Below are 24,406 nucleotides of genomic sequence, written 5' to 3'. Positions count from 1 at the left end.
ACTTACTGATACGATGATACCATCTCTACAAAGAGATTCAATGTTGATAGTAATAGAAGGATTTCCTTGTCTAAACCACAAATCCCAGAAAGGCTACACATGAACTTGACTTAACCTAACCCAAATATTTTTAAAGGATTTGTCCAATTTTCTTAAAAAAATCCAGATAAATTACTCACCACCTGTCATCCAACATGTTGATGTCTTTCTTTGTTCAGTCGAGAAGAAAATATTTTTTTATGGAAAACATTCCAGGATTTTTCTCATTTGAATGGACTTTAATGGACCTCAACACTTAACAGTTTTAATGCAGTTTAACATTGCAGTTTCAAAGGACTCTAAATGATCCAAAACGAGGCATAAGGGTTTTATCTAGCGAAACAATTGTCATTTTTGGCAAGAAAAAAAATGCACTTTTAAACCACAACTTCTCATCTTTCTCCGGTCATGTGACGCGCCAGCGTGACCTCACGTAATGGCATCATCACGTCAAGAGGTCACGGATGACGTATGCGAAATTACGCCCCAGTGTTTACAAGTGTGGAGAAAGAGGACCGTTCCGATGTTGTTGTATGTGGAATGATACTAATTAATGACTTGTGACTGTGTAAGTTTATTGTTTAAAATGGTCCTCAAATGTGCGTTTCATATCTATCAGGTGACCTTTCCACGTCATTACGCAATGATGTGAGGTCACGCTGGCTCGTCACACAGCTGGACAAAGAACTTATATTGACCCAGAGGAAGACGAGAAGTTGTGGTTTAAAAGTGCATATTTTTCTTGCCAAAAATGACAATCGTTTTGCTAGATAAGACCCTTATGCCTCGTTTGGGATCGTTTAGAGTCCTTTGAAACTGCAATTTTAAACTACATTAAAACTGTTATGTGTTGGGGTCCATTAAAGTCCATTAAAATGAGAAAAATCCTGGAATGTTTTCCTCAAAAATCATAATTTCTTCTCGACTGAACAAAGAAAGACATCAACATTATGGATGACATGTGGTAAGTAAATTATCTGGATTTTTTTTTTTAGAAAATGGACTACTCCTTTAACAATATCTATAACAGTCTTAAGCACTACAGAGTCCAAATTTAAGTGATGCTGTAACATTGATTAATATAAAAACACAGATTTCAATAACGTTCAGTTTATAGTGAATTACAGAGACACTTTCCTATGTGGAATGGCATTAAGAAATAAGCAAACAAATAAACTAAACACCATTAGCTAGGCAAAATTGTTACTGTATATGTTATAATGATGCCGTAATTCATTCTTCCTCTTAATATACAGTATGTAGAAAGCAGGGTGAGAATCAGAACATTTTTTATCTGATTTAATGTCTTAATTTTCTGTCTTTTTTGAAAAATGAGCAAATTACTGACAGAAATAGGTCAGAACATGAATGGCAAACAAAATCCTATGACCTATTTACTCTTACTTTCCAAACAAGTATTAAACACACAGCATGTCTTTTTATACACACAGAGAACATACTCTCTTTATTCTCTTTACTCCTAAAAAGAGCAAATGTTGCATTTCATCAGTGGTTCTCAGTTCTCTTCTGCAGTTTCACCTAGACAACTGTGCTCCAGTTTGTCCAAAACTGTCCCTCCCTCCCTTCCTCCCCCCATCTGCTCCTCGGGAGGTGAGAATGGGTTTGAGAAGTCCCCCTGAGGGCTGGATAAGCTACTCTCCTCTCTCTCTCTCTCTCTCTCTCTCTCTCTCTCTCTCTCTCTCTCTCTCTCTCTCTCTCTCTCTCTCTCTCTCTCTCTCTCTCTCTCTCTCTTTCTCTCTCTCTGATCTTTTGCACTCACTCTCTCTCCCTCTGTCTCACTCTTTTTTTGTGGCAGATGGAGGTTCATTGTGAGAGCAGCAGATCAAGACCTAAACAAATGCTCATCAAAATCTCCACTCCCCTATAACTCTCTTTCTCTATTCATTCTAGTTTAGATTGGATTGACCAGAAAGCTAATTTGGTTATTTTAAGGCTTCTCATAAATCACAGACTCTATGCTCAGTAATAATACACCATAATTACCCTGGACTGTTATGTTCATAGTCATTAAGCAAGCATGTATGAACTTTTTTTAAAAATGTGTATATTAATAATATTAACTGTAAAATAGGCTATTGTAGATTGTAGTCCAAATGATAATTTTATAGTGCTATTACAAATATGCACATCAAATGTTAGGGTGTATCTTATTGATGCTTATACCATGCGTCTGTTGAATGCTGCATTCTGATTGGCTGAGAAATGTTCTATGGGTGTTGAATATTTTTCTGTAAACCACACACCTAACTTGTCAAATGTCTTAAAAATAGGCACCAGAGCAATTTAAGTGAAAAATTTAAGTTGAAAAGCTTTAATGTTTAGGTGTTACCATGTTAAAAATTGAAATAATTTGTACATTTTTTGTAGTGTGGTATTCTCTATGGGCATTTTCTTCTTTAGTGTTTATGATAGGGTTTTAAAGTGTACTTTAGTTTTGCATTGTACACTTTTATTGGGGATGGGTTGCTCTGATTCAGCTCATGTGATTTCTGCATGACATGTGTTGCTGTCCATGGTGCTATTTGTTGAAAGCTCTCTCTCTCTCTCTCTCTCTCTCTCTCTCTCTCTCTCTCTCTCTCTCTCTCTCTCTCTCTCTCTCTCTCTCTCTCTCTCTCTCTCTCTCTCTCTCTCTCTCTCTCTCAGTTAATTTATAATTCCGTCAGTTTTTCCAGCTTCAGAAAGATTGTAAATAGGTATAAATGATTAAAAATACAACAATTACCAAAAAATTCACCCAGACAGTCAAAGAGCATCCCAGATATCACCAGAAGCACAAACACTCAATAAGGCTGCAGTCACTGCTTGGAGTGACAAACTGAGGAGATGAGAGGGATGTAAAGGGTGTGTGAAAAAGAAAGAGAGGTACAGAAGTTGGGAGATTTGGTAGGCTGCAGATTACGTTTGAGAACATAGCTGTATGTATTTAGTCTCTTTCTTGCGGGCTATCTCTGTCTCTTCATCCATTTCTGTCTGAAGAAGTTATTCTGAGGAAAGGAAATAAGTGGAGTCAGAGAGAAGATGGTGGGGAAACTGAAGCTTTGGAAATTTGTTCCATCTAATCCCTGTAACTGGAGAGGTCTGTCAAGGATTTTCTGGGCCTCTTTGTCACTCTCTCCTTCACACACACACACACACACACACACATAGACAGGCACACAAGCAAACACACAAGTGCACAGACACATTTCTTGTCACGGATTGCTGCCATGAGGCATGAGGTTTGGCACCTCTCGTTCCAGCAGCTTGTCATGGTCTGAGCATGAAATTGAAGGGATGTTTTACTGATTTCATGTTGCTCAGTTAACTTCCCTTGGCTGTCAGGCTAATGTAGTGCTGTTAGCAATGCTCATAAACTAAATAACAGTTTGTGTTTGCCAATTTGCTCAATAAATCACCTGCTGAATAAAATGGTTATACATTCTGCTCCCTATAGCAATTTGCAATCTATTTGACATATGATAAATAAATTAAATTAGATTATGAATCATATTAGTATAATAATATTCTTATCATTTAAAATGAAATTATTTTGTTAGCAGTTGTGTTAATGTCTTAGTTTCTTGTAAGTTACTGTAAGCACTATGACAAATTGAGTCCTTGATATGCTGCTTATATAATCCTAATGTAAATGTATGTTAAGTACACATCTTGGTTATAAACAAAGAGAAATTTCTTTTTTAAAAATGTGGCCTATATGTGCTGTTTGTGTTTTGAGAGAATTTTCAATCTAAAAATAACTTGCATTCATCTTGAAGCATGCTCTCAAAACCCTCAAAGCATCAAAGACATTAAGCACTGAAAAAGTACATAAAAGCTACATCATTAATATAAGCTTGAGGTGCAGCTGAAGTGTTTTATGTGTGTTCATACTGAAAAAAATGATTCAATGAATTCAATAAATTTCTTAAGGTAAGTGGTTGCAATCAATTCATTTAAGCTACATTTAAACAAAAGTTTTACATTTTATTTTACTTTACTCATCTTTTTTGTTTAAATGTAGCTTAAATAAATTGATTGCAACCACATACCTTAAAAAAATTGATTAAATTCAATGAATACTTTTTTTTCAATGTATTGACTCTCATTGTAATAAAGCCTCTTAATCCCATAAATGTTTATGTATTAGGGATGCTGATATTTAATTACTTGCAATGACATATGCCGATACTGAGAGGTATCGGTGGTTTTGTTTCTTACTTCTTATTACTTACTTCTTATTATGTTGTGAAATCCTAGACGTGCAGAGCTTAAAAACTGCATTTGTGTTTTATTGTTACCCAATTCAATATAATCACACAGCATATGTTCTGATGCCGTTTTTCATTTTCATCGATTGCCAGGATATAATCTGCCCTGATTTTAAACAATTGGCCAGTTTCTGACATTAGAAAAAAATGCTTTTATCTGCTGATACAGATTATAGGCCAATATTGGTGCATCCCTAATATTTATGTATTTTATTGGATGATTGTGAATTAGGGTGACCATACATGCCATTTTACCCAGACACGTCTTGGCCAGGATTTCAGGTGTGTCCTGCGGAAGTCGCATTTGTCGACCGCATATATCATCGAGGTTTATATCTCAGGTTTTATTTCAGAAAAGCAACCGTTACATTTCATGGTAAAAATTAAATTTGTATGTCAATTTTTTTTTTAATAATGTTTTTATCTGAAATTTGAGAACCTCGATGACGTATGCAGTCGTCAAATGCAACTTTCGGAGGATGCACCCGAAATCCTGGCCAGGACATGTCTGGGTAAAATAGGTATGGTCACCCTATTGTGGATGAAGTGTAAAGCGAGTGTGACTGTATGTGGGTTATGGTTATACCTGAAACTTAAATGGTCAGCAGATACACAAATTGCTGTTTACAACCTGTCTGTCACAGATGTATATCCTGTGACAACTTGTGAATAGCAGAGGCTCACTACAGGCACATATGTCACTGTTGTACAACATGTTGAAAAAGATATATACAAAACAACTTTTCCAGTAAGAATCCTTTTAGAATTCTTACATTACTGAACTGGTTCATTTACAGGTGAGATGTTGGCCTTTCACAGTTATCTAGGTCACATCAAAACGGATTATCATTTACATACAAATGTAGTACGATGACAGGTGTTTCTGGATACAACTATCTCTTTATGTGGTTTGAGTGATTCAATTACAATCGTCTTGGAGACTTTGATACCTGCTTTGAATACAATCAAGCCCCATACGATTGTAAACCAAAAACACATGTTGATGTCAGGTGTAAAGAGGATATGTACGTTTCATGACAATAGTGATAAACACCTGTTTCAGTAAAACATCAGTCCAGGCCACGATGGCTCAGGAGCTTTAAAGTGGCTGCCACTGACGTTTAGAAAAGAGTCCATCATCATAATAGAGTTTCTGTCACGAGCAGTTTAGTCTTCACAGGAGCTAACATAAGGATGGGTGCGAACAACTTACTTTCCTCAGATGCTCATTTCAAGCAGCACTGAGTCACAGTGAGAGAGAAAACTCATCTAACCACATGACCCATTTGAAAGTCAAAGAAATCCTTCCGACTTAAATGGCATTTTGCAGTATAATAAGGATAGATTAAATTTTCCATCTGAATAAACGCCTTCAAATCAATTACTAAAGAAGACCCCTAAAAAATAATCGCTAAACATAGCTATTATTTTCCCAAATGCTCATCTTCCAAGGACAAGATACAAGCATTCACCACGGTCAACAATAATAGGGACTGAAAGAATGTTATGGAAACAGATAAATCCACTTGGTGCCAGAATGAGCAGGATGGGGGAACTGCTGGGAACAGAAAAATAGAGCCAATCCATATGGTGCCCGTGGAGAGAGGGAGAGAAAGAAAGAAAACGAAGGATACAGAGAGAGATAGAGAAAAAACAAATCGTAAAATTATGTAATTTTATTAAATCAAATGCAGTGTTAAAGCAGAAATGTAATATTGCAATTATTGCAATAGTGAATTACCTAACAAATCAGTCTGTCTTCCTCTGTGTAAAATGTCTCTCCTCGGGGATCCAGAGTAATGACTGTTATTATGTGCAGAGGTGTGAAATTACCCCAATTGTTGTGGCAAAACTAAAGTCTGTGTATATTACAGTCTGCCATTGCACTTGAGTCCTGTGAAAAAAGATGCTCGCAGCTGTAAATGACCGTAATGTGTAGGATCAAGTCCAGCCGGTTTCATATGGTTTAAGTGCAAGTAAATATATGCACATCTATATATAAGATCAAGTGCATCATCATCTCCAAGCTGGCTTGCTGTTAAACAGATATTCACACATACAACACCTCCAGAACTCTCCCTATTGATAGTCATTCCAGCATGGCCGTTTGTTCATCTGCTCCAGAGCCCCCCAATCACCTTGCAGCACCCCGATTGCTCTTAAATCCTCCAATGACTGTATTGTAGTAAGAGCACGAGAGAGAGAGTGGGTGTTCGTGTGTGTGTGTGTGTGTGTGTGTGTGTGTGTGTGTGTGTGTGTGTGTGTGTGTGTGTGTGTGTGTGTGTGTGTGTGTGTGTGTGTGTGTGTGTGTCCATGAATGTGTGGGTGTGTGCTGCACCAGACATCAGCAGCAGGTTGAGAGCCGACACACAGAGAAAGCAAGAGAGAGAGAGAGAATAAAGGAATAAAGCCAGAGAAAGAAAAAGAGTATAAACAGTCCTTCATTCAGCTCTCTGTGATAACTTCAGAACAGCTTCTTGCAGCCTTGTGCACACAGGTAAGGACAACAGCAGCAGGATATATAGGAGATCTTCTTTTATCTCTCTTTGACTTTCCCTATCTTGTGATGCAGTGGTGATCGCATCAGCTTCGTCGCTTTGTATTCATCCTTTATCTGATCGGCGTAAACACTCCATTAGTTTTGAGCATGCTGCAATTTTTTATGATGTATTGCTGTCATTTTAAGCTTGCACGAGATAAAGGAATTAGATTTACTTGTGTATTTTTCTCTTGTGCTCTCTGGTTCTCACTGATGCTGACGATGCCGTTGTTGAATACAGCAGAGCTGCAACAGAGGGAAACCTTTAGCTTATCGCTTTGAACACAGCACACGTGGGGTTGATGCTGACAAAGCCAGGTCATACTCTCTCCGTGCTCATATCTGCATCACCTTAGGAGAGAGTCGGGCAGGGAGAAAGGCAGAGATGAGGAGAGGGAGAGAGGGTCTTTGTTGCTGATAGTGATCTGATATGGATCTGCACCACAATGGATATTTCCCTAAAGACACTCATTCAGCTTGCACCCGTGCGTGTGCGTTTGTGTGTGTGTGTAGAATCTGTTGCAATTAGAAACTGCTGTCCATTGAAAATGAATATTTAGATCACAGATAAACTCATTAAAATTGTATGGATTTCTGGACTATCTGGCTACCCGCCCGGTTTATTATTTATAGATCTTAGCATATAGGTTAAAACAGTAGGTGTCTATTTTACAATTTCCATCTTTTTGTATCCAAATGCTGAAGCGCATTTCTTTTGCTTTGATTAATATCTCTTGCAGAAACATAAAAAGATGCATAGTCAATGCTGATGTTGTTATTTATTTTGTTTACAAACTAAACATAAATACTGGTATGATTTACATGTATTGCATTCATTTATTGCATTCATATCGTCAAGTACTGTATAATTTGTAAATACCAGGGCACATTTATTATTATACTTAATTTTATTTCATGTATTACGTAATCCAGTGTGCTGTACGTGTTTAACAAGAAATTATTAAAAACTAAAAGAAATATGTTTTCCTCCTTATATTGTTGACATGCATAGGTAGTAGTATAAGTTAGCCTTATTGTTTTTGTATCTTTTTCATAGACCCGAACGCTGGCTAATTACACATATCACAGGTGACAGATTACAAAGACGCGCATGGGCGGCAGGCAGGCTGCACTGTTAACCCAACTTTATTTAATTGGACTGCTACAAATTATAAAACGAAAGCAAAGGATGAAAAATATGCAAATTGATAGGGGTTCAATTTACAACCACATGGGTCTAATGAAATGCTGTAAATTATGAGAATGACTGATCCTCTTAATAGTGGGAGTTCAGTAGACACCAGCTGTTGGGATCAAGCCCTCACATACACAGAGTTATACAGGTATATATCAATGATTTTACACCTGTTTCATCTTTCTCACGTTCTGCCTTTGACTCATGAAGCCACATCTTCTGCTTCTTATCTGACTTTCCTTCCCTTCTGTAAAGGCCGATAGATTTTGTCTATGTGTGTGGTACTGCCTGGATGGTTCGGTAAGAGTGGCAGTATCAAGGTAGAGAGTAAAGGAGATAACAGGACCCTGGAGCTAACATTTTTAGGCTCTGAGCTCCTCTGTGTACTTTACAGACCCCTCATTAAATATCAGCCCTGTCACACACTGCACTTTTCACAGTCTGAGTGGGTTTCACAGGCTAAATGGGACCAAGTGCCCACTCCGCTTTATCTGCTATTGTGTTTAATTTGTTTGGTGCTTTTGTTTTTTTATGGATGACATATGAGGAGTTGTAAGTGCGTCTGAGCATTTTTTTTATCAGGCTCTTATGTTTAGGTTCAGTAATTTCACTTTATTGCCAATACAAAGGTTATTAGACAGTAATTAAAATGCCTCACAAATGTCACTTTAGTAATTTCATTGGTATTTAACAAATATGATGCAAAACCATTTAAGTGCATGCAAGCATTTTAACAAAAACCTCCACTTCTGAAAAAATCCACTTCTTTTGACAAGACATTGTAACAAGTTGCAAAATCACTTAGGGGCGGTTTCCCGACAGGGTTTAGACTAGTCCTAAACTAAAATAAATGTAAGAGCTCTCCAAACTGAAAACTGCTTGTACTGACATCTTAAAATCAATCAATGCCCTCTGGTTTGCCTCAAAATGCACACAAGTAATGTTTTTAGTAAGGTATGTTTGTTAAAACTAGTTATATTTCCTAATTAAACTAAGATCTTGTCCTGGCTTAAGCTAATCCGTGTCCAGGAAACCATCCCTTAGGGTGCAACTAAACACTGCAAATGATGAAATTCGGGTTGTATTCAGGTCATGGTGCTCACAATGGTCCCAAGTTTGAATTGGGTTCATGGTCATTTCGCACACCATCATCACATCCAATTCATCTTCCGTGCACTAAGAGGACTTTGTTAAAAAATACACAGATTCTGCCAACAAAGCGGGATTTCTGAAAGGCCGGGATTAAGCGGATTTGAAGCGAAGGTATTTGATGAACTTATAATACGTGCATCTCTTTTGACGGAGGTGCATGGCGTTTACCGGCTTTTGCATCTGAGCTCCTCATATTTTGCAGAAAAATGCTTGAGAATTGGAAATAGCCATACACTGTTAACCCAGATATTGTCTCTACTTAAACAATCAAGTAAACATCACTTAATATTTTCTGTTTTGAAGCCAAAGCTTATAAAGTTTAATTGATTTAACTTTTAAGCTTACAAAATCCATTAAACTAAAACATTCAAGTAAAATGAACATACAATTATTAGTTCATGTTGTGAGGAATTGCGCCTGAATTTTTGATTATTTTCTGCTTTTTCACAGAATAAAAACTGATAAGAACTTTCACTACTCAAATATTTGTTAATAAAATGTCATATAGATTCAAGCTCTTATATTATTAATGTTGTTTTGTTGAAAAATTATAATTTTGTGAAATCACCGTTCAGGTGATCAGTGTTTCCGTACACTGTTCACAACATTTTATTGTATTTCTCTCCACAGTACTGACAATGTATGTCAAAAACAACGTTTTGTGTGTGTTTCTGTGGAGAATCACGTTTATTCAATGACTTGAAGTCAGTCATTAATTTTGTGTAATAATACCATTTATAACATTAAAAGTAATATAAAGTGATAAAAACTAAAGTTATATGCAATGGGTTTCCTCACAAATTTCTAGTAATGTCAACTAATCCGGGTTAAGAGTGCAGGAACATTGGAAGAAATTAAAACATTAAGTCTATGGAACTTAAAATTGTTGTTAGAACAACTTTTATGTTTAAGTAAACTTCACTTAAAGTTACCTTCAACTAGTTACCATCATTTTTTTAAGTAAACTCAACTTATCCGAGCTTACAGTGTACTGTATACGCGGAAAACATTGCAATATAGGGAAGGCAGCAAATTTATAGTCTATAAATAAATATCTTTTAATACACACATCTTCTGTATATGACCTGAAGTATTTTTTGTGTGTTCTCAGAGGAGTCTGCCGTTCTTTGGTGAGGAGAAAGATGATGTGGTTAAAACACAGAAAAGCATTGACAAATATTGATGTCCCCCTCCCCTGTGCCCAGATTATCAGATCATGAAAGCTCAGCTAGAAATAGAAATCAAACAACGGGAGGCAAACATCACTATCTTTTATTAGATTGTAATTTAACCAGCACATTTTAATCTCATATAAAACTCAAACGATAAACATGAGCACATGAATGCTGTTTAATTATAAAATGTTAGGCCAACATGGTCAACACGCATCATTACAGTGCCAGATATGCTTAAATAGATGCTTTGAAAATGTTTCTTAAAAACACAATAAAACTAAATCTAATTTCCTTGTATGACATTTCACTCAATCCAAAACCCAACAAAAAGCAGTCACTCTATTTTTAGTGCAGGCTGTTTTAACAAAAGCCCAACTTCTCTGGTGTCTCAGGAGATCTCATTAAAAGCAAAGGCCTCTTTTATTATCTTTTCATATTTATTCATATTTCATTGGAGTGGAGGGATGATGAGTCTCTCTCCGCATTTAAATCAAACGAAAACCGCTAAATTTATTGTTTCATTTATTCATCCAGAAGACACCATCAACACTATAATTTGTACATTGCGGCAGTGAACGTCCATGCAGAACATGTATACCAATGCGGGCTGTAATTAGCAGCAATGTATAGACAATAGTCACCAGGTGTCCATGACTACCCGCTGTTAGAAATATTGTATACGCGCTGCTCTCCCCCCAGGCACATGCTCCTATGGCATGTATCTGTAGCTTATGATGATGAAGGGCTAGAACAGCAGACGTAGACTAGCGCTGTCTGCATCATAATCTGATTATGTGTGGTGCTGAATGAAGCTCATTAGCAGTCTGTGTGCAAAAATATGACAACCACTAAAAAAAAACATGTCTTCCCGTTTTAAATCACACAAATGGAAAGATGAGATCTGGTTATTAAATGAAGACCATGTTGAAGCAGTTCTCTTGATCAGAAATGAATTTTGATGCATGTTTAGGTTTCCTGTTGTAGTGCTTGTGATATTGGATCCGTTATAAGTTATGGGATGAAATTTTGCTGAGGGCTAAGAGGATGTTATTAAAAACCAGAAAGCTATGCAGAAATAATGTGAAATTTCAGTCTCTGTGTTTTGTCACCTCCACTGTTCTACGTCAATGTGCTGATCCAGTGTGTGTCCTATTAACAGTTATCTCAGGGGAAAGGAGAGGGTCTGATAATAACGCTCTGAACCTGCTGTATCCACCAAAGGCAATGATCGGTTCTGTTTTGATCTCACCTCCTGCTGGCACGTGTACGCATAATGATTGTTTAAGAATGAATGAAGTCTTTTTTCCAAAGCTGATTTCAATAACAAGTAGCAGCTATCTTTAAAGAGCTTAATTGAAAGTACTCCATTTAAATAACAGTGTTAAGTACATGAACTGTATTTGTCAACTGATCGGTTTTTATTCTCCCTGCAGTTACAATGTTGCCTGGTACCAGGCCCCTGCTACTGTGCATGCTGTGTCATGTGACCCTAACATGGGCGTTTTACCGCATGTCTGATGCTGTGGAGCTGCGATCTGCATTCTCTGTGGCGCGTACCAGCAGCATGGAGGGAGGACCTAAGATGGTTGTCACTTTTGACAAGGTCTACGTCAACATCGGTGGTGATTTTGATCCGAAGTCCGGCTTGTTCCGCTGCAGAATTCCGGGCGCCTACTATTTCTCTTTTACTGTGGGGAAGTTTCCACGTCGAGACCTGTCGGTCATGCTGATGAAGAACCGTAATGAGGTTCAGGCAATCGTGTATGATGAGAACGCTGGAGAGGAGCGTAAAGTGCAGAGCCAGAGTGCCATGCTGCAGCTGGATTTCGGAGACACCGTCTGGCTTCGTCTCCACGGAGACCCACGCTATGCCATCTATAGCAACACCGGTCATTACACCACGTTCAATGGTTACCTGATCTACCCTGATGTATATGGCTACCAAGAGCCCACACACAAAGAGCACAACGTTGACAATCAGCCACCCAAAATCAATGATCACATACTGCCTGAGCACGACAATACGATTATTAAAGACACAAGTGTGAGCATGAAAGAGGAGAGAAGACGTGAAGAAATACAAGAGCAGGAAGAGAGAGATGTAGAGGAAGATGACGACGACCAAAGGTCTGCGTTCTCAGTGGGCCGCACTCAGAGCATTGTGGGAATGGATCAAGGATACCCCGAGCACCATCCCATCACCTTTGACACAGAATTCGTAAACATCGGAAACAACTTCAACATGACCACTGGTATTTTCAAATGCAAAGTGACAGGAGCCTATTACTTCTCATTTAATGCTGGCAAGTTGCCCCATAAGACCCTGTCGGTGAAGCTGATGAAGAACCACTTAGAGGTACAGACCATGATCTATGATGACAGCGACACTGAGAAGGCCTTGCAGAGCCAGAGTCTGATGTTGTCTCTGCAGTATGGAGACACCGTCTGGCTCTATAGCCACCAGAAAGATGGATTTGGTGCTTACAGTAATCATGCCAAGTATATCACATTCACCGGCTTCTTGGTATATCCTGAGGTCCACCGAAGCAATCCTCAGGAGCAGAAACAGGATAAGACACTGTAGACCAGCCTAGGAGCCAGTGTGGGCATTGGGAAGGGTTGGCTGAATGTATACTTATCAGTGTTTGCATTAAGTGTATGTTCTTATACACTTTAGAAATCAAAAGTCTTCAAACTAATGGTGTGCTATTTAAGACTCAATATTCCAGCCCTTGTTTTGTCGCCCTTTTACATTAGTTGGAAATTACAAAGAAAGACAAGGAGTACCCGTCACAGTTCACTAAAACTTGCTTGGCATGTTTAACAGAATGTTCTAGGTTCAATACAAGTTAAAATTGGTTTACAAAAAAATTATTTTGGCTGGTTGCATATTTAAATTGTAAGGGAAAAGTAGTGGGGGAAAGTATAAGGCACTTACACTATCAGAAAAAATGCCATAAAATGTTCCCTTGCTGTCACTGGGGCAGTAACTTTTTAAAAAGGTCCTACAATGCAGGTACATATATGTATACATTTGATAGCAATGTGTACCTTTGAGGTACTTATATAGACTTGTTGGTATCAATATGTACCTCTAAGGTACTAATATGAACTCTTTATGTGCAGAGGTGTATTTTCTGAAAGGGTCCCACCTTAAGGACAGCTAGGGACAATTTTTTGACGTCGTTTCTGTAATGTGAAGTTCATATTAAAATGATTTAAGCACTTTGTTTAAAAACATTATTTGAGCAGTGCTGTCGATTGAGTTAATTTATTGAATGCATTGAACCCAGAACATTCCTTTAAGGCAGTGGTTCTCAAACTTCTTCGGCGTGAATTAATATATTTTTAAAAATGTCATAAAACTGGCGTCCCCCTGACACCATCTCAAAGCCCCCAGTTTGAGATCCACTAATTTAAGGACTTGAATCCTGAATTAATTCTCATAATAGTATAATTAGAAAATACCAAAGCCTAATTTTTAAAATAACATAGAAAAAAATTATATGAAAATCAAGTTATATTACTGTATATCCACTCATATCCAACTTTGCAGAACAACTCTGCACTAAACTATCTCAAGATACATTCATTAGACAGGTCCAACCTAAAACTGTTTCATACTCTCTCAAATCAAATAAACTGATTAAATGCATGCATATTTCAAGTTAAAAAAGTTTTGTCTTCGAAGATTTTGCACGAACGATTTGCATGAGATTCTTCTGTTTCGGTTGTTATTTCCATGTAAGATCAGTATTCATTGCACAAAAAAACAGGCAAAATTTGCACTCTGATAAATCATATAGGGGCAGTTTCCCGGACAGGGTTTAGATTAATCTAGGACTATATATATGCATTAGGACATAAGTCATTTTTACAAGCAAACCCTACAAAAAAACATTAAAGGTATGCACCTTGAGACAAAATAACATCACTGATTTTTAAATTAAGCAAACTTAAACATGCATTTTAGTCTGGGACTTGATAAACCCTGTCCGGGAAATCGCCCCAGTCCAACATGGTCTGTATTTTGAAATAGCATTACATTTCAACTAAGGATTGCTTCTGTAAATTCACTGCATATGGCCAGAAAATTGTGACACGTGCTACATGTACAATGATTTTATTCACAGCCAAACATATTTCCATTACTGATGTTATGATTTTGGAAACCAGTTAAACGTATTGTAATATTGTAGTAGTACATTTTGAAAAATATATCAAATCGATATTATATCGATCAGATCAGTTTATTTAATTTATTTGATTTTATACTGTTCTGTGTATATGGCCATAAAGATTTATTTAGGTAAAGAAGCATCAAGTGTAATTCAAAAAAATGTAAATACTTATCTGTTTTCTATCCATTTCTATATGAGTGAACATTTGCTTTTCTAATTCTGTGCCTGGTCTTATCTGTATGGGTTTTATCCAATAAGTAAACTTTGTGAAAAGAGTGCTGAATAAGCTTTTTGGTGTTTGTGCAGTATGAGCTACATTGTTAAGTACTGTAAAAGTGGATCAGTGTGTGCTGGGTTCTTACTGTGGAAGGAAGCAGATATCAAAAGCAAACCAAATAAAAACTTTGAATGTCAACATTTTATTCAGCATCATCAACGTATAGTCATGTTATTCCACTTTAACATATATTATCCTGTAGGTTTTTTGTAAACGTGATTAAATAAACTGTATATACAGTATAAAATGATAACAAAACAAAACTGCTTGTGTATGCTCACATTGTTTAAATACAAAAATGTACAATGTTTATGAAAACTAATTCAACTTCATATGTGAAATTAATGTGACATGGCCATTTTCACAGCTGCTATATAGGTCAAAGTTTAAGAGATCTTTGACTGAAATAGGAATCCAGTCCAATTAAACCCTTACTAGTAACTTTACAAATCCAGCCTCTTTAGATATCTTTCAGATTTTGGGTTGCTTTCCTGCAACGAAAAATGTAATCTACACCAAATGAGTTTGCTGGTTTCATTGTATTAATGCTGTATTTTCAATTAAGTATTACTGTACACTGTAAAGAAATTGGTCTAACTTATAAAAATAAGTTACCTGGTTGCCTTAAAATTAACTTAAAAATATTAACTATAAACTATCTTTACAAAAAAATGAAACTAATATTTTTAGGTTGAATTAACACAAGATTTTAAGGCAATCATGTAACAAACGTGAAGATTTAAAGCATGATTTTCTCGCAGTCTAGTCAAATCATCCAGTGTGTGTGCGTTCTCAGAATTATGTTTTTAAAAATCATTTGACACCAGTGACTGCTCATCCAAGGGGCGCAAATTCAAAATATGTGTTTGGAGTGTCATGTGTGTTCCTTGTGTTTTCAAAATATGTGTTTGTTGCGTCATGTAAACCATGTACATCACGTGTCTTGTCAAAATAATAAAATACCGTTTATGACAAAAACGACGCTCACGTTCACAAAATACACGCAAGACACTCCCTTAACAGTAAACTCTGATTACACATGAGATTATGCGAGTATCTGGCAAACGCGAGCGTCTCTTTTATCACAAACCCCCTAGACGCATCTGCAGCAGGCACTCATTGATAAGACACGTGATGCACATATCGCTCAACATGCAGAACACATATTTTGAAATTACAAACAACACATATAACGGGCTACATACATGTTGTGACAAACTTTGCATCAAGCGCCCTCAAAAAAAGACATCACTGAGTGTCCCTTTATTTTGGTAGTATCATAACAAATTTGCACTGAACAATGGGAAAATGTTTCAAGAAACATACGGAGAACCAACATCTGCTTCAGAAAACCACTCATGGTGGAAAGAGAGAACACTTAGCAGGGTGCAGCTTATATTGAAGACTTGGCTCAATCAAGAAGTAATTTAGAAGCTCTTAGTGACTAACTGACTTGCTAGAAACTGTAATGAGATTTCTGAATGGAAAAGATGCACTTAATTATGGATGAGAGACAGCAATTTTGCTATTTGCAATGACATTCCTGAATGCCTATTAAACATCATTTTAGTAGATAAGAATCTCTTTTGGAAATGTCACGACATATAACGAAGGCAACTGGAGATGTTAATTTAGAAAAAGTAAAACAATTCTAATATGAAAACAGACATCCAATTACAAACACAACACATACACTATAAAAAAATTATTTGCTGCCTTGTTTTGTTTAATCAACTGAGATTTACAAGGCATTTCAACTTACTATTATTTATCTTGACAAGAGAGGAGTTGCTACAACTTATAAAATGAAGTTGACATATTTCAACTATATTTCATAAGTTAAAAAAACTCAAGATACATAATAGTATGTTGTAATGACTTGTAAATCTCAGTTGATTAAATAAACAAATATTTTTTAGTGTTGCATGGCATTCAGTAACTATTAAGAATTTAATTCACAACTACCATCTATTTTCTAGGACCTTTTGGACTCTTTATCCCACTGAGGTGTTGACAGTGATCAAAGACTATTGGCTGATGTTCATATATTAGAGGTTTGAACATTCCCTAGTACAGTTAAATATGTTCTTGTGGACAATATCATATTCCAGTTTGTTTAAACACACAACCAAGCAAAGAAAGACCATTGTAAGATGGGATCTGCCTCTTGGACTTCTTTTACCTATTCTTTATCTTTAAGGTAATACACCTGATACATACTGTATATAGTTCATCTTAAATGTATTACTATTTCAAGCATCTAAACTGACACTAAACAGTGTACCATTTTAAGAGCAACCTCAGGTCAGTACTGTTAATAAATAATTCACCTCTAAAACTTAACTGGCAAATTAGTTTTGTTTAATATAAAAAATACCCATTGCTACACAACAGTCATGTAACACCTTTTTTGTAATTTTCCATTAGCACACTTGACAAGAAATACAGTTTTAGACTGTAATGCTGTCAATGCCATTTCGGCATACCTACAGCACAGATCACTGTAGTGAAACCAGCCTTGGAGCATATTGAAAAACTGGATTGAGCACTGCAGTTTCTGCTATTACAAAATCAAACTTTTAAAGGACTTGATTGGCAAACCTGTAAACACCTAAAAATGAGATGACAAGTCAGGAGCTTTTTAAACCTTTTTTTATTTGGATGTAGTACATGGTCTTTTTATTTACATAAATACGTCTAAAGAAAATCTCAAGGTGTGATTAGGGCTCTCCCGGATCACAATGTTAAGGTGAGGTTACTTGGCCGGTTTGTCTCCAGACTCTAGCTTCGGTGCGTCTTTGGGCTCCCGGTATGCGGGGAATGCTTCCCATGGACTGTTTAAGTCATACTTTCGGAACTCCTGTGCAAGCTCAACAGGTTCAGCCACAACACGCTTCACTTCATCATCATAACGGACCTGAGAGAGGGGAAATTAACTATGCATTCATAATTGCTAATTCAAAAGATAAACAGTTGAGGCCGAAATTATTAGTCGCCCATATGAAATTAGACCAAACTCTTGATTTCTCCATGGAAATGACCATTAACAACAAGTGTTTTGTGGATTTGTTTCCAAAATTACAAATACAAAATATTCTGATAACAACCTCTTTACTAGGTTGGTACAGGTCTCCTGGGGGATTTTAGCCCATTCTTCCACTGCAAATTGCTCCAGCTGGTCCAAATTACATGGTTTCCGAGCATGGACATTCACTTTGAGCACTCGCCACAGATTGAGGTCTGGGCTCTGTGCGGGCCACTCTTTGACCAAATTCGATTTATTCTTTGGGTCATTGTCTTGTTGGAAGACCCAGTGATGACCTAAGGCTTGACTACTAGCAGATTTCTGCATATTATCCCTCAAAATGTCAACATAATTTTCTTTTTTCATGATGCCATGCACCCCATTTTCACTATATTTGATATAAAGCAAGCTTAAAAATGTATTTTATAATCCAAAATGTACCAAAAGCTACTAAATAGCACTGATGAATGTTTGATTATATCAAATTATTTTTCAGTGCTCCAAACATTGAAAAGATCTTTAGGAAAATGTTCCAAAAATCCTGGGGGCTAATAATTTTGGCCTCAACTGTATATAAGGAAGAGACATTTCAATTTACCAAAATCAGATGTCATAGTTTTGACACCTATAAGTTTTCTTTTTTTTTTTAAACCTGTATTTAAAGTTTTAAAGTTAGTATTAGGTAGAATTTTAGGAGACAGACACCCTCAATCACCATTTATGTTTTTGTTGATAAAATGAACAACATTAAAAAAAAAACTTCTTCAATTTGTTCCACAAAAAAATTAAGTTATATCAGTTTGGAAAGAAAGAAGTAAATTGCAACTTGGCATATTTACCTCCACGTATCCGGACAATGGAAAGTCTTTTCTGAATGGATGTCCTTCAAACCCATAATCTGTTAAGATGCGTCTCAGGTCTGGATGGTTTGAAAAGAAAACTCCATACATGTCCCAAACCTGAAATAAAACATTTTATAGTAAATTTCTTATATTCAGCATGAATTCCTATAGCTCTATAATCTCCTCGACACCATTTTTGTGAAAGCTAATGCCTGTTTTTTATATTTTTCAGTGCTTTCCTTTAAATTCAGCCCTTACAGCTAAAGAAGGAAGCTAAAGGATATACAGTCGCTTATTTGTGATCTCATGGATTAGTGACAAACCATTGACAGTCTAAAGGATTTATTGGCTGGTAATCTGTAATTTCATAGCCAAAATTTATGAATAGAAGCATTGCAAATTTTATTACAATGCATGTTGTCTGCATTAGCATTGTGGCTTTTTTATGCAACATCCAGTTTACACATACCTCTCTTTCATACCAGTTAGCTGCCTGGTGCACAGAGACTGATGAATCAACAGGAGTCAGTTCATCGGTGTAGGTCTTCACACGGATACGAGAGTTATAGGGCAGGGAAAGCAGATTATACACAATCTAAAAGGGAAAAATGCAAACAAATATTCCAGAAGCATTTAGGAAAGACATGGATAAAACTTTAATGGACTTTAATGTAGTTCATTGTCATCTAGTTCTTTAACTTTTGTACTCATTTTGTGTTTTAATATGCTATTTATTATTTTGTACCCTGTAACTTGTTATACTGGTACACCACTACAAAACATGCTAATGGCCTTATATATAAGAAATAATAAAAACTACCCATAATTTTTTTCAAATATTTGTATTGCAAAAGGATAAATATAAATGTTTATGAACCTTTCTGGTTGAGACTGTGCATTCTTACCTCGAAGCGGTTTTGTCTTGTAGGTACATCCACAGCTGTTAAGTCAGTCATGTTGCGGAACTGAGCATTTGTGTGATCCCTTAAGAAGGTGAGAACGGGGATAACACCCTCTGGGTGGATCATCACCTCCAGCTCATTATAGCAGGTCACCTATTTAAATAAACAAATTTACATGAGAATCATTATGTACTTGAACAAGTTAAAAGAATCAGTTACATTTTAACAAAAGGTAAAATCATACTGTAGTATGCCATGTAATGGCAGGGTCATACAGAATCTGTGTGCAGATTTCTACAGAACTGGAAGGTCTGACACTTACACAGTTCCCCTCCTTATCTGTTTATTTATTACACATCATGCACAATTTCAAACAAGTGTATTATGCTTTCTGGAAACCGTAATGAATGTAATACTCTCAGCACCTTTAACCAGGTAAAACAATAGATTGAATTTACCTGGACTTGCTGAACATATTTGGGAAGTATCTCTGCAATATATTCTCCAAACTCTGAAAGCTGGGCTTGGGCGACCGGGTCCTTCGGCATCACAGTAGCTGATGCAAAAGACAAACACATTTAAATACACACAAAAAAAACAAGACACCCCATTAACAAAATTACAAAACTCCCCAAATATACTCACGTCTCGCCTCGGTTGTCGTTGTTCTTGTTTGGCCAACAGCAGCACTCTGTCTAACAACTAGGCGAGTGACAGGAAGAAACATTTAGGGCAAGTTCAACACATTTAATTAAAATGAACTCAATTCAGTGCGCAAGTCTGTATTACAAAACGGACATTTGTACACAAATAATAACGCAGTAATAAAGCTCTGATACCAGTTAGTATAATGATGACTGCATCAGTCTACATTGATATATAAGCTAGTGTACACGAGTGTATGTATACTCTTTTCATCTAACGTTAGCGAGCCTGAAGAAAGGTCAATGGCGACCATCAAATCCCTAAAAACAGATTTGATTCGCTGGTCCTCTACAGTGAAAATATTAAATAGTGGAGAAAAATATTCATTCTGAGCCAGTTCATTCTGCACTTGTTTATTTCTTACCGTTTAGACTCTTGCCTAAACCGCTGCGGACAAATCTAACCAAGGAGGCCGCCATCTTTACTCCCTCACTGCGCTTCTTCCTCGCGGCTAAAGGCAACAAATTCCTTTTACAGTACACTGCTGCCACCTACTGCAAAGAGTTGATATTACCCTCGCGGTACTTTGATGTCAAAGGCAAATCGGTTTGCGCAACGCCACGAACACAAAGGTCGACCACACATTTGATTTTTTTATTATTGTCTGTTGTATATTATGTAACAAAAACACCAACAGATGTTCTTTTTCATAACATTTATTAAAATGTATCTCAAACAGTTTTCAAAGTCAGTACACGAACAGATGTACATATGTCTGTTTTATTAAAGTGCAAAACGATTGACTAACGTGATAAAAATTATTACAACGCTTTGGTTTGCTAAGTAAGTACGATAATGATACGGCTATGTAGAAAGGTAGTTTTGTCAAACAAAGACCCTGGTAATGAATTGATCTGTTCTTAGCTGACAAAGCATTCCTTCAAACCTGTAAATATGAATACCATTACAAAGTATACATCAAATGAACAAAAAGAGCTATAGAAAAGAAACTGAAACAGGATCTTGTGTGGATTGCAAAGAAGTTATAATACAAACACACTAATATTGTAAAATCAGTAAAAAATAAATATGATTAGCAATACCTAAAATAGCTAAAAATATAAAATGGTGATAGAACATGACTGTTTTATTCACAATGTAGCTGCTGCCCCAGATGGATATAATCACAGTTTAAAATAATGTCACATAATGATCTCAAACGCTTATTAAACATACAGTGTGTCTTTATGTACGTATAGCATACAAATTCTTAAAAGTCTCTATAGAAAAACACTCCAAGAAAAAAAACATTAAAGATCTATGGAAAACATGTTTTACACACAAAGTATGCTTTTGGCATACATGTCAGCATTTGTGTTTTGTATCTTCTAGCTGGACTCTGAGCCAAACACTTCCTTGTAGTATTTCTGCAACATATCCAGCTGCCCTGAATGAATCAAAACATGAGGCCGGATTGACACTAGCATCTTATATGCCTCCTCTGGAGTACAACCATGTAGCTGTAAAATAAAAATAGAGGTTTTACATAAAAAGCAGGTTTCAAAGACACTTTTTGAAGCCATTTTAGATGTTTAGATTATTAACATTTCTGAGATGTGTATTTAGGAACTCTTTACATTGATCTACTGTTGGAACTTGGGACAGTTTTATTTTGTTGCTTGTTAGATAATATTCACATACATTTGAATCATCTTTGGAAATAAGTAGTAGATACACATTCTCATAAAAATAGCCTCCATGTCTCACATGGGAATTATGTATATTTAAAATAAAAAAGCAGAAGTGAGGCTGTGGTGTAAAACACTATTTTGTAGGTGTGGGTTTCCTGTACAGAAGTGTTAAGCATCATGTCTTATTCGACACTGTAGTAAGTGGTGACCTATCATATACAGCAAACAGCTTTTGTATACGATGGCATATGTTGTCTATGGTGTTGTATGAGATGGTATAGATACCCACCCTGATGAGGTATGCAGCTGCAATAGTCGCACTGCGTGAGCGGCCAGCTTTGCAGTGAATATAGACACTGGTGCCTTGCTCTCGATGTCTTAAGGCAAACTCAACACCCTGGTGGATGTACTCTAGACTAGGAACACCTACCAGGTCCACTGTGCTGAGTCTGATTTGCTCCACGCCTGCATCTTGCCACTCCTGTTATTTAACCAACATAAAATCGTTTCATAAACAAAATTTTACAGTGTGAGTAGAGTAGTTGGGGATGAGAGACACTTACCTCGGCTGTATTGCAGAAATATTTCGTTTCAAATTCTTCATTCATGGTAATAACTCCTCTTACTTTTTCTTTTTGGACGAGCTAAACAACGAGAGTGAAACATGGTGTTAAGGTTGAGAGATTAATATGCGTGTTATCGCTATAATCTGGTGATTTGGCTTTATTGTTTGTAGGCTGTAACATCAGTTATGTCCTTAAAACATGTTTAATGTATTAGAAGACGGTTAATCTTACCTCTTCTGTCATTGATTTAAACGGAAGCGCACCAAGTATGACAGTCTGATCTACCCGATTAAACCACTGTCTCGAGCTGATCTTTTCCATGACGACATTGTAAGCGAGTGTGGGATAAAATAAAATCCGTGATGGTAGACCCGACATTATTCCTCATATAACACACGACACATACAAAGTTACACCTGTCATATGAGTTTGTTTTCTCTCTTTTTGCCAATCACGTCACATGAGTTTCATTTCTCACTACTCCACTACTACATGCTAAGTTTTTCCTCGACGCCTCTACCATCGAGAACAGCTCTCCAGCGCCCCCTCTGTTTTGGAAGTGATTGTCTAGGGAGTAAACCAGATATTGCAACATGATTATTGTCTATTAACTGGACTAAACCTATTAATAAGATGGTATTGCTGAACGGACAAACACACCCGTCAGTACAAACTCCCAAAACTGATCGTTGACGAGTACAGGGTCTATAAACCGTGTTAACAGAATGTATTTAAATGCGCTTTGCTCACTACTGCTCATTGTGAAATTCAGTTTCTATAAATAAAACACATCATTAGCATATTAAAAGCCCAGACAACAAAAGCAACGTTGATGCCTTTTTGTTGACAAGAGCGTTTAACATATGTAAAAAAAAATATTAATAGAGATATTAAAAGATAAACCATTCAGTTGGTAAATTTTAAACGCTGACATAATTGGGACAAATGATAAATGTAATATACAGTTATAATAATTGTTTTATTTACATTTCTATTTAGATATACATAAATATATATTTGGGAGCACACTCAGTTCAGTTAAGGTCTATCAGCTACACACACTTTATATTATCGCATTCACCATATTTCTCACACACACCTTCTTGGGCTTTTATTGACTTCAGAGACCACGTGAAGGGAAACGCTTATGTCTCTCTTTCAGAGGGGGGGACTATTCTGGCCATCATTTGCCTTTTAAATATTGTAAAAAGTATTTACGAGGAAATTTATCAAAAATACAAATAAATACACTGTTTTAATATAGTTTGTCGAAGCATTGACACAAAAAGTACTTATCTGCCAAATTATTTCGCCAGAGGCTCCACCCCACTCCCCTTTTAATAAATGTGATGGTGCATGCAGGAAAGACAGCCATTTTGCACAGTCCCTCTTCCACCCAGAAAGTAGGTTGTCGTGGGAAGACGTAATCAGAGAAAACTACTAACTCATAAATCCCACTATACACCCATTCCCTTGTGTGAGCATACTATACCTACTTAATTCCCACCGTTTGACAAAGGGGGCATCGAGGGTAAGTGTTGATTGATCGTGGCTATAGCTGCGCGAGCTAACTGGTGGTTGTTTACGGTGGTTAGCACGCGCTAACGTGCGTCATTATGTAAGAACAGATCGGGCACGGGTTTTAACGCTCGTTTCAGTTAGATAACACGGTCTGATCCGTAGTGCATGCACAGTGGCGTCAAGTGTTACCCTAATAAGCTGTTCCGCTAAGTTTGGCATAAATGGGGCAGATAATCTTAAAATGATGCAAAGCACGTAATAGAATGCATGTAAATCGGTGTTCCACGTGTGGTGTTTATGAATTGCATGGATCTTAATAGCTCTTGAAATACGCCCTGCTAATTTCACACAAACCGAACAGATGTGTATAATCTACAGGCGGGTTACA

At 36.7% G+C, this 24,406-nt stretch overlaps 4 protein-coding genes across 18 annotated transcripts in view; 2 read left to right on the top strand and 2 right to left on the bottom strand.

The window, feature by feature from the left end:
• Positions 1-6,607: 6,607 nt before the first annotated feature.
• Positions 6,608-14,981, top strand: c1qtnf4 (C1q and TNF related 4). Its single transcript, XM_055206273.2, has 2 exons — positions 6,608-6,804; positions 11,802-14,981. The coding sequence occupies exon 2, from the start codon at positions 11,807-11,809 to the stop codon at positions 12,950-12,952; it is 1,146 nt and encodes a 381-aa protein (XP_055062248.2). The 5' UTR covers positions 6,608-6,804; positions 11,802-11,806; the 3' UTR covers positions 12,953-14,981.
• A 2,480-nt stretch (positions 14,982-17,461) lies between these two features.
• Positions 17,462-20,813, bottom strand: ndufs3 (NADH:ubiquinone oxidoreductase core subunit S3). Its single transcript, XM_055206255.2, has 7 exons — positions 20,665-20,813; positions 20,241-20,297; positions 20,054-20,151; positions 19,599-19,748; positions 19,163-19,288; positions 18,691-18,810; positions 17,462-17,743 (listed from the first exon to the last, which is right to left on the bottom strand). Exons 1-7 carry the CDS (start codon positions 20,717-20,719, stop codon positions 17,582-17,584), a joined length of 768 nt encoding a protein of 255 aa, XP_055062230.2. The 5' UTR covers positions 20,720-20,813; the 3' UTR covers positions 17,462-17,581.
• Positions 20,814-20,940: 127 nt separating this feature from the next.
• Positions 20,941-23,033, bottom strand: ptpmt1 (protein tyrosine phosphatase mitochondrial 1). The gene is made up of 4 exons (XM_055206261.2): positions 22,729-23,033; positions 22,495-22,575; positions 22,221-22,412; positions 20,941-21,760 (listed from the first exon to the last, which is right to left on the bottom strand). The coding sequence occupies exons 1-4, from the start codon at positions 22,873-22,875 to the stop codon at positions 21,629-21,631; spliced, it is 552 nt and encodes a 183-aa protein (XP_055062236.1). The 5' UTR covers positions 22,876-23,033; the 3' UTR covers positions 20,941-21,628.
• Positions 23,034-23,863: 830 nt separating this feature from the next.
• Positions 23,864-24,406, top strand: part of celf1 (cugbp, Elav-like family member 1) — a 32,045-nt gene continuing 31,502 nt past the window's right edge. For 9 of the 15 annotated variants that reach the window (XM_055206246.2, XM_055206213.2, XM_055206210.2 and 6 more), the window contains exon 1: positions 23,864-24,028. The gene's annotated coding sequence lies outside the window, so the exon portion shown is untranslated. The remainder of the gene's footprint in view (positions 24,029-24,406) is intronic. The other 6 variants (XM_055206239.2, XM_055206234.2, XM_055206185.2 and 3 more) reach the window with 1 other exon arrangement.

This window comes from Misgurnus anguillicaudatus, chromosome 21, assembly GCF_027580225.2.
Source record: "Misgurnus anguillicaudatus chromosome 21, ASM2758022v2, whole genome shotgun sequence".
Taxonomy (NCBI): domain Eukaryota; kingdom Metazoa; phylum Chordata; class Actinopteri; order Cypriniformes; family Cobitidae; genus Misgurnus; species Misgurnus anguillicaudatus.
The sequence above is the reverse complement of the archived record's forward strand: the minus strand, read 5'-3'. Positions and strand labels throughout refer to the sequence as shown.